Source organism: Monocercomonoides exilis (assembly GCF_001643675.1).
Source record: "Monocercomonoides exilis strain PA203 chromosome Unknown scaffold9-1957334, whole genome shotgun sequence".
NCBI classification, from domain to species: domain Eukaryota; phylum Preaxostyla; order Oxymonadida; family Polymastigidae; genus Monocercomonoides; species Monocercomonoides exilis.
In genome coordinates, this window is record NW_027150554.1 from 686,963 (window position 1) to 698,244 (window position 11,282).

Sequence of the window (11,282 nt, forward strand, 5' to 3'; positions counted from 1 at the left end):
ATACTGACGTGAAAAAACTCCAGTGACGGACGTGAAGGGAAAATCTTCTTCACGTAACTCAGGTTTAGGTTGCATATAAAATTTCTGAAAATAATTTTTTTTTTGTTTTTTTAAATAGCAATGTTAATGTTACTGATGTTTTTAATAATTTCATTTTTTATTTTTATTTTTTATTGTGATACATATTTTTGAAATTTTGAAGGATTTATCATTTCATAAGAAATTCATAATTCAAATAAAAAATATTTCGTTCATTATAAATGTTTTCTTGAGAAAACTGTTAAAAAACAAACTGAAAATATCAAGAGAGGGAGTGAGAAAATTGAAAAAAGAAAAATTCAAAAATAAAAATCATCAAAAAAAAAAATAGAAAAATTAAAAGCAAAAATAAACAAAGAGCAAAATCATTCAATCATTTGGTTTATTCTATAAAAACAAATTGCATCATTCCATCCATCATTTGCCATTACTTTCCAAAATGCTTCATTGAAATGTGAATTAACCTGAGATATAACTCCATCGTTGCACTCCAGCTGACTAAGCTCCCCAGTCGATTCATCTCTTCCATCAACAACAACTGCAATTAAATGACCAACAGGCAAAGGTTTCATAGAATTAAAAACATATCCAATGAAATTGAAATCAATCCTCGGAAAGAAAGAAAACTCATGTTTCAGTTGATTTGTTGCGCATGACGTCACCACCATCGATTTCGGAGTGGATTTACTTCCATGAAATGTGATAGTTTTGGGCGGTTGCATAACAGGGAAGTTTTCCTTTGAGCTATGATAAATTGCAAGGATTTTTGGGAACCTGTCAATTTGTGTCCAATACAAAAATGAAGTCTTGCACCCACAATAAGCATCTACACAAGGTTCCACAGTTGATAACTGATCGGTTGTAGACAATGACAAATTCAACCCCTTCACAATCGATGGATGCATGATGGTGAAATAAAACGAAGGATTTTGGTTATGAACACGAACATGAGAACACTTCACATACAGTTTGAATGAAGATTGCTTCACTGTGAAGTCTTTCTTGATGTTGCATCCCTCCAAAAATGCATCGTTCAGAATTACTTCATATGCTTTTGTGATCCCTAATGGATCAGATTTGCTCCCACCATGTTTTTGCACAAAATTCATAAATGCTGGAGTTCCCCACACTTTGTTTGTCGCAGTTCTCCCTCTGATGGAACTGAAAAGTCTTCGGAAAATATACACTCCTCCACGTCTTTTTTTGATATCACATTGCACTCCAAACGATGCCAGACATTGACAGATTGAAGCTAAATCACATGATGATCCAAAATTGATAAGTTCCCTTCCACTTTCGCACAACACCTGTACATATGAACGTGATTCTTTTGGTAAAGGATAAGCTGGAAATAGAAACGAAGGAGGAAATTGAAAAAAGCTACTCATTTGTGGAACTGTTGAAAGAACAGAATAAGGATTTCCTAATGCTTCCATTGAAGACTGTTGCTTCAAAGCAACAAACAAAAAAATAAACAAATAATTATTGATTTGCCTGTAAAATAGAATCAGGCAAATAAAAAAAATAAAAAAAAGACCAAACCTCGAGTTCAATTTCCATCTTTCCTCCTTTAATATCATTGCATTTCTTTTCTTTTCTTTTCAGAAAATCTTCCTCACTCTCTGTCTCTTCCTCATCACTTTCTTCTTTTTCAGTCATTTGATCAGCAGCCTCATCTTCGTCTGAAGAAATGACACTGCAACATGAAGATGAAGACGGCTTCCGTAATGTTAAATTTGTTGATTTTTCTTTGTCATCCTCCTTCAAATTATCTCCAATGCATTTGATTCTGTAAGAAAAATCCTGCTCAAGTTCATGTTGGGTAAACCACTCAGTCAGACACAGCAGCATTTTTTCTTGGATATGCGGGTTCGATTCATTGAACGGGAGCTTCAATTTTTGGACAATCTTATGTAATGGTGCTTTTTAAAAAGCAAAAAATAAAAAAATAAAAACATTATAAATATCAAAATATAAAATTATCAATTACAAAAAATTAAGAAAATAAAGTAAAAATAAAAAGCAAACATCCATAATTTTTTATCAGATTATTCATTAGCGAGTTTCCGGGGATCGATTTGATAAAAAATACAAAGAACACTTTATTCTCATGATCAATTGACATTTGTCCAAAAAAGTTTGACAGTGACTCAACATCATTCATTATACTGCTTTTCCGCAAGCTTGAATGAATCCGAGAAGATCCAGAGGAAGACAACTTCTGAGAAGACATCTAAGGAATCTGTTTTTGGGTTAAATCAGATTTTCACTAAAAATTTCAATTTGAAATATTTAATTCACATTTATATTAAAAAAAAATTATAAACTCTCTGGCTTTGGAAAAAAATCCAAAATCCTTTCATTCATCGAGAAAAAAATAAATTCAATTTTTTCTGTTTGAAAATTAAAAACAATGACGATCACAAAATGACAATATTATCATGTGTCTGATTTATGCCGGAAATGATAAATAACGACATATGTACTTTATTTATTGGAAAAAAACTGTTTTCTGCTCCTTGCACTTTCCCCCCTTTAGCACTTTTTTTTTTGATCTTTTTGACTCCTTCGAATTTTGAATTATGGATCTGATTCTTTTTTCATTGAAGAACAATATTATATATATTTTTAAGAACTTTATATATGAGAATGATATTTTTCATAAGACAAGTTCATTTATGTGACGAATTTTTCAATTAACCTTCCATTTAAGAATTCTTAAATTTTTCAAATTTTTTTCCGATAAGAAATTTTTAAAAATTTTTTCTTTAATTCAAATCACGTTAAAAAATTTTTTTAACAATTTTGGAAATAGTCAAGTAATGAAAAAATAACAATGCATATTTTTTTAAATTAAAAATAAATATTTAAGAATAATTGTGATTAACCATAAGAAAACATTTATTTGAGAAAAATGTCGTTTTCAAAACGCGAATCGACTTTGAATTCTCGATGTAATGTTCTGTGGCAAGAAATAAAACGAATTGGTGGAGATGACGTTGATTCGTTGCTCATCTATCTCTTTTACAACTATAGACAATCATCTTCAGTTATAAATGATTTACTGAAGTCTTTGAATGGTTTGGTTTTTTATTTTTTTGTATTGAGTAAAAAATATTATTTTAACTCTCTGTTATTTTTTTTTTCTATATTATTTGTTAATTATTGATTTTTTTTTAAAACAGAATATCATTTAAAGCTGCTGGAAGACCTGTCTGTGGTGTACAACAATGCTCCGTTGCACACCCATACAACAATGCTGCAAGCGCTGTCTCGAAACACATCATTATCCGATTTACTGGAATATGGATATGATGTGACAGAAGGCAAATTTATTTACGCGAAGCAAACGCTGAAGAAGAATCAAGGTTTTATCATTACTCCACAAAAACCTCATCTTCCGTCATGCAAAAGTGGTTTGTAATAATCTAAATTTTTTTGAATAATTTTCTCTGTTTATTTAGGCTTAAATGAACAAGATTGGGAAAAGGGCAACAACTGGATGTTAGCCCATTCCACTGAAGCCTCGACATCGCTTCAGTCAGCAAAGAAAAAGCAGCGAGCTGAGCCAGATTACACAAGATTTATTGACGAGGAGGCTTGGGAAGATGAAATTGTCACAGAAAATTATTCTTCTAAGAAAGAACAATCATCTTCATCTTCAACATCATCTCAACGAAACAAAAAATCTCATTCTGTTTCAGATAATAATTTTTCTTCAACAAATTCTTCTCCATCTCAAGCCGTTGATGCTCCAATCAGCACTCCAATAAGGAGAGAAAGGAGGTCAACAAAAAACCAAAATAAAAATTCATATCACAAGCGTCATTCTTTTCCATCTCCAATACCAATTCACAAAATAATTAAATCGAAAACTTTTTCTTCACAAATTTCAATTACAAAAAAATTGAAAGAAAAAATAAATTCTTCATAATTTCAAAATGATAATGTGTTTGTGAGCGACCAATTAGTAGATTATGCCACTTCACCCACATTAATTCCACCTCAAGCATTTCAAACTCTCTTTTCTTCATTTTCTAAAGAGAATGACACTTCAACAGTTCAACAACAAAGCATTCAATCTTCAAATAATGAAATATCTATTCAAAACAATTCTTCAAAAAATATTTCAAAAAAGAATGCTAAAGAAAATTTAATAAAAAATCATTCTCATTCACAATCTTCTTCAAATTCATCAAATTCTACAAAAACATCATCACAATTAGCAAAAGGATTGCCAGACTTAGGCAACACATGCTATTTAGCTTCTCTTCTTCAACGCTTCTTTTCTATCATCACAAAAAAACCTTCTTTCATATCAAAGCAAACAACAGAAAAGAATACATCTTCGAGTGTTGTTAGTGTTTGTCAACAATTGACAAAAGATGGAATGGCAGTGCGTTCGTGGGTCCCATCACTGATTAACAAATGGGAAAACTTTTGTGGATATGGCAGCAGACAGCAGAAAAACGTGGCTGAGTCATTTGACAATCTTCACCAACTTCTTCAAAAAGATGAGTTGATAAAAAAGGACATCTTCAATCCTGTTCTTATCACTTTTTTTATTTATCAAAAATGCCAAGAAAATTCATCACATTTTAACAAAGCTTGTAACAATATTATCATCAATACATCATCACCTCACAAAGTTTTATCTTCACTTTTTGCAACTGAAGTTTTAAATGGAAAGAATCGTGTTTATTGCGATGAATGCAAGGAAAAATGCTGTTCTGCGAGATGGGAGGAAATGGCTGCATTTCCAGAGGTGCTAGCCCTCTGTCATGAATGCACTGATGCTGCTAGTTCTGCACCTTCGAGAACATTTCTAATGGAAACAGACAGAGTCAATCAACGCACGTTTTGTAAAGGGTTTTCATCTAAAGATATTCAACATCTTCAAAAAGATAATCAAGAAACCATCATATATCATCTTTCAGGACAAATACTATTTAAACGTCTGGATCAAAGAAATGGCCATTATATCGCTGTCATCAAAAGAAATAGAGGAAACGATGTCTCATGGAATATTTGCAACGATGCTTATGTGACAGAACTGAACATCGAAAATTGGACAAAGGCATGGAAGGATCTTTACTCACAAGGTTTCACTCCTTCACTTTCATTCTACATAAAAGAAAAAACAAAACCTACATATTCCACAACTCAATTTGGTGGTTTATCTTCTTCTTTAAATACATCAAATTTGTACACTTCAAATGACATATCATCATCATCATCATCATTTATCACACCACCTCATCGTTCAACTTCCATTCCTCCACTGTCTTCGTCTATTTCAACAAGTTATGCATTGGAAGCACTGAAAGAAAAACGAAAGAAAACGGGCATCTTTTCTCCGAATGAAAAGAGATTAATCTTCAAGCCCAAGACGAAATTATGGAAAGAACTTTCAGAAGAAACAAACATCAAAGTTTCTCTGTCACATTTCTACAAACTCACTTCCAACTTCTCGAAAGCGAAAAGACGAACTGATCTTTGTGGCATGTGCGAGAAACTCAACTATCTGGAAAACAAACTCAAATCTTCTCAAAACAAAAATGGACTGTCTGAAGCAGAGTTTCACACACTAAAATTACTTCGACAACATCGTCTTGTTGCAGAAATGCAACGTAAACATTATCAATCAACAGTCGACAAACGAAAAGAAAGAGAAGAAGTCTTCGTCTTCGACTTTAAAGAAAAATGGAAACTCCCGATCAGAAAGAACCAACTTCAACAAGAATTCTTCAATTATCAACAGGTTTCTCAATTCACAATCATCTCTCTTCAAAAAATTAATAATCAACAAATAAAACGAACATTCAACTTCTTCTCCAACTGCCTCTCAAATGATCACAGATTTGTAATTGAGTGTCTGGAATCTGTGATCAAAAGACACTTCTTCACAGACACTCACACTTTTAAGTTCTTCTGCGATTCTGGTCCACATAACAGAAATCGCTTCCTTCTTCACTTCATCCTTTCAAAACAATCAAAACTTTTTAAAAAGAAAAATACTCAACTCAACTTCTTCGCTAAGCACCACGGAAAGAATATTTGTGATAGTGAATTTGGTGCATTAGTGAATTCAATCGACAACAATCTATCTACTGAACACATCACTACACTTCATGACTTAATCAACTTCTTCGAAAACAATATGAATGTGTTAACATCTGTTTCATCATCTTCGCAATTGAATATTTTTGAATCATCCTCATCAAACAACTCCCCATCATCAACAACTATCAAGGAGTGTGTGCATGAGAGGTACTTTGAAGAGTATGTACCATCTCAGCAAATTTCATGGCCTTCATTGTCAGTCCCTCACATGAAGGACTACTTGTATTTTGAGCGCAAGGACTCATTTGTCTGCGCATCTGCTGTTGGATATCTTCCTCAATGCTCTCTGGTTGCCCTCGAATCTTCAACAATGAAAGAAAAAGTTCAACGAACAAGGAAGTCATTTCACTCTGATATCACATCATCTAACTCTTCTCTTCTTTCTCAATCTTCTCAAGATCTTCTTTCAAGGAGATTTGAGCTTCTTCTTGACTCTTCTTCTTTTAATGAATCTCAAAATTGTTCTTTTGATGTCCCTAATTAAGAAACTAGTTGTTGTGTATGCTTAGCTAGCGCTCTATCGGAAGGGTGCTGGACATGACTGTTCGTATTAGATATTGCAGCCCGAAGGCTGCAATATCCGGACCTGGATACGACGAACAGCCTCCCAGGTACACAATAGTTAGAATCCGATTGTTTTCTTACTGTTTCTGTCCCTATAATGTCCCTATAATTAAATTGGTTTTTGTCCCGCTTATATTTGTATTTATCGAGATTCATTAAAAGAGAGAGTAATGAGGGAATTCAAAGATCTTTGAGTGAGGTTTTTGGAAGAGAGAGTAGTTTAGAGTGTGAAGTGATGTTTTGTTACCGTGTCTGTCTTTTTTCTTTGTTGGATTTAATCTTTTTGAGTCAAAGTGAGAGAAATATCAGAAAGGGGAGAGTGGATGGAAAATAGAGGGAAAATAGACAAGTTAGCTTTTGAACTTTTTATACAAGTATTCTTTTTTGTTTGGAATTGTCTTTGATACCATGAATTTGTTGAAATAGTACTGTTTTTTCTTATATCTTTTTTTGTTCAAAATTGTTTTCATTTAGTTAATATTTGGTGAATATTATATGATTATGTGATAGAATAATGTTTTATTGAAAGTTGATGAATCTGATTAGAAATATTCTGATTGTTTTCTATTTTTTAATGATTAACATTAAGCCTTTGCGACAGACCGACATTTTCCAAAATGTTCGACAAGTCGACCGACAATGCAAAAATATTTCTGTAACAACTAAATTTTTTTTCATTTTTTTATTCGTTTTTTCTTATCATGGTATCTCAATTTTTTGATTAATAAACAGAAAAACAAACAAATCAACGATTCTCTTTTTTTTGATGGAAATGACTAATTTTTAACATTTTGCTAATATGAATTTTATTTTTCATGGTTTCGAAATTAAAAAATTATCATTAGTCCATAAAAAATAACTTATTATTTTTTTTTAACAAAAGATTTTCTATTTTTGATTTGTTTCAAAAATTCATTTTTTCGACAAAGATCAGTCGGTCGAACGGAAAAATTGATTATTTGATAGATATCATGATACAATTAACAACATATGAGGATTTTTTAAGAAGCTTGCCTTTGGAATTACAAAACAGTGTGAAATCAAAAGAAATCGTTTGAATTTAACATTATTCAAATTTTGACAGAAAATTTTTTATTTTTTTTTTTTTTTTCAAAAGAGTGCTGCATACAGCAAAAAAATAGAAGAGTGAAAAAAAAGCGATTGTTCATTTGTTGAGTTGGAATGTTCAAAATCAACAAATTTTGGAAAATGTTTGATTTTTTCTTGTTTTGATCAAAAATTATATTATTTCATTTGTTTTGATTATAATAAAGTTTTACTGGCATCCTAATAACACTGGAGAAAATATAGGAAAAGTTCACTTTGAAATTCAAAAAAATTCTATTTGGATAGCTAATACGCCTGTGAAAAATGATGGAACATTGAAAAAAGATGGACATATTTATTATTTGTTTCCAAACAGCAAAGAAGTAGTTAATTGTGGAGTTTCCGGAAGAAAAGGATGTGATCGAATAATCAATCATCAATGTCCCCTTTTGACAAATTCATCAATCGTCAAATTTATGAAGCAGAATCATCCTCTCAAACAAGCAACTTATTACTCAAACAAAAAAGAAGTTCCATTTCATTTTCAATATGATTTATTGAAAAAACAATTTTTGAGGTTAATTGGACATTGTAACATTGCATTTTTGTCCGCTTTTTCATCTGAGTTTAATAGTTTCATTTCTTCTCTTATACAGATTTCTCAACAAAATCCATCATTTTCTCCAGAAACAATATTTCCCTCATTGAATTACAGAAAACTATCAGCAATAATTCATGATGAAGTGGAAAGCGCAATAAAAGAAAGGGATGCTGCAATTTTCAATTCTTCAGCCGGTATAATGATTGACGGTGGAGTTATCGCGGGCAAAAAGTGCACAGCTGTTACTGTGATTCCGTTGAATCCAGGTGCAAAGCCAATGTTTTATAAATTAGTTAAAGCGTGCTACACTTCCTTTGATTATTCACAACTTGCAGTCCAAATTATGACTGAAATAAAAGATTTACACGGAGAAGTTCGGTATTTTTGCACAGACGGCTTGCTTCCTCAGAAGCTTGTAATTCAGAGCCTTTCAGAAGAAACCACAACAGCAAAATCTTTGTCATTTTACAAGGGAACACCACCAATTTTTATTTATTGTCGCAACCATTTATTAAACTTAGTTGTTTCTCATTTTTTCAACAACAACGAATTCTTTCGAATACAGAAAGATGCAATAATTTCATTCACGAAACAAGCGAAGGTGATTTCCCGAAGGCAACCCTCAACGCCAAAATGCCCTTCTTTCATTGAAATAAGATGGCTATGCATTTTTGATATTTGTTTTTTTATTAGAAAATATTTTCATGATGATATTTTTTCTGAATTATAGGAATTGAGGCATAGGTTTAACTGCGTCCCTTTTGCAATTCTTGTTTTTAACAATTAATTTAATGATGTTTGAAAAGCTAAAATTATTTATAAACTTTTGTATGGACCGATTTTTCGTTAAACTTTTTGTTTGTCGTGAAAATACTTTTTTAAAAAATGACCCATAAATATGGGTGATTTTTTTTGATATCATTATAAAAGATCAAAAATTTAAGAAATTAAGTCTATTGTGGTTATTATTGATCAAAGAGTTAAATTGACTTTTCATGAGTATTCAGCTTTTAAAACTGTGATTTATTAATGTTTTATTTATTTCCATTAAAAACACACCTTTTTAATATTTTTGGTGAAAATGAATTTTTTTATCAAGTTATATAAAAATTTACACAAAACAAATAAATGAAACTTCTAAAGGAAAAGAGAAGCGTCGTAATTGGAAAATCAAAACTTTGTTAAGAGAAAGTTAATAAAGAGGAACAGAAAAGAAGATAAGAAAACATAATTATAGAAATTAATTGATCAAAATCAGTTAATTTATTTTTTTGTTCTTTCCTTTGAACAGCTAACAAATTTCCTTTCCTTTAATTCTGTTCAATTGCTTCGTCAACCGTTCAACGAAATCGTGGATAATTAGAAAAGCTGAGTTCAATAGCTTGCTCCCTCTTATAGCCCAGAACAAAATTGTTGCCAGCAATGGAACAGATGTTTATGCCTGTTACAAAACACAGCAAAACCCATGTGACACCATGGAGTACGCCCTCAACGGCTTCATTGCTCCATTCAGTGATGCCTCTCTCTCTCTTCTCGTCTCCATTTTTACTCCTACAATGACTCTCACATTCAGCGCAGCTGACACAAAAATCATTGAAAACAATAACCTTTTTCCAATTTCATTATAATTTCTTCAATTATTTCTTCTTCAAATTTTGAACAATTTTTATATTATTGTAAAGCTCATGAGTTTTCGTCGTCTTTTCACAAGAAGCTGATTTTTTCAAAAATCCTTAACGTCAGCTCAGATAAAAACATTTCTTTGAAATTTCTTCATCTATTTTCTCCTTTTCATCAAATGCAAATTCCACTTGTTGCTTTAAGGAATCATCTATTTCTTCTCTTCAAAATGTATTTCTTCAAGCATAGCAACAATCTCTTCAAAACCTTCAATTTCAATTGCTGTTTTCACTTCACCTTTTTTGAGCGCTGCAGACGCACTTATTTCATAGAATTATCCTTCGATTATTGATCTTCCTAAAACAACCGCTTTCTCTTTTTGTTTCATCTTCTGTGATATATTGAAGGAGCATGTAATAATGCAACCTCTCGAAGATCATCCACATAATCGTTCGTTCCAAATAACGTTTTCTGCCCTGCTCCTTCTGTTTTCTGTGAATTCTTTCAATCTTAAAACGAAAAGGTCAGAATAGATTTTCTTTCCGATTGCATTCCTGATAATCGGCTCATCTTGATTTGAAATTGAATCTCTTCCTTTGACATATAATTTTTTCAGATATCCCATGATAGAATAAATATTCCTTTTGTCTTTCTGAATGTGAATGAAAGTGATAAACGATGTCGAATTCGAGGGGAGTTGAATGCAAGAGAAGGAGACGAAGAGAGAGCAGAAAGTTTGAGTGGAGGAAGTGATCCAGGAGTAGCAGGATTAGCAGAAGATGGATGGAAAGCTTGAAATTGCAGTGAAGGAGATAAAGATGTTCTGAAATGAGGAGAAGATTGTTATTGGATGTTCATAAATAATAACGAATTGACAATCGAAGAAGTTCAGTGAGAAAGAGGATGAAGAGCAATGTTTGCATTTGCAGCAAAATCAGCAGCTGAATTAAAAGGTGCAACCAAATTGAGGGCAGAATATTTCTGCATCAGATCCATCGCCATTGAATTCTGCTACGTGAAGAAAGATGCCAACTTAGAAAACAACATCGAAGAAAACAGTTTTGACATCACATCTTTTATTCCAGGCATGCTGCTCTGACTGAATGTTCTCATCCCTTTCTCCTTCTGAAACAGCAGAGGTGATCCTTTCCCTGCTCCTTTCCTTCCCTTCCTGTGTGTCGCTTCTGCTTCCTCTTTGTATGGCCACCATCCCCTCCACTTCGTCCCCCTTCCTCTTCTCAACTCCGCCCTGCTCTGCCTCAGCCCGCTCTTCAGTGCGCTCATCAGA

The 11,282-nt window shown here is 32.4% G+C and overlaps 2 protein-coding genes across 2 annotated transcripts; one reads left to right on the top strand and one right to left on the bottom strand.

The window, feature by feature from the left end:
- Nucleotides 1-404: 404 nt before the first annotated feature.
- On the bottom strand, nucleotides 405-1,890 carry MONOS_16056 (uncharacterized protein; the record flags this gene model as incomplete). The annotated part of the gene is made up of 2 exons (XM_067868964.1): nucleotides 405-1,487; nucleotides 1,582-1,890. The coding sequence occupies 2 exons, from the start codon at nucleotides 1,888-1,890 to the stop codon at nucleotides 405-407; spliced, it is 1,392 nt and encodes a 463-aa protein (XP_067732378.1).
- A 1,063-nt stretch (nucleotides 1,891-2,953) lies between these two features.
- On the top strand, nucleotides 2,954-3,973 carry MONOS_12907 (uncharacterized protein; the record flags this gene model as incomplete). Its single annotated transcript, XM_067865566.1, has 3 exons — nucleotides 2,954-3,119; nucleotides 3,225-3,455; nucleotides 3,504-3,973. 3 exons carry the CDS (start codon nucleotides 2,954-2,956, stop codon nucleotides 3,971-3,973), a joined length of 867 nt encoding a protein of 288 aa, XP_067732379.1.
- Between the last annotated feature and the right edge of the window lie 7,309 nt (nucleotides 3,974-11,282).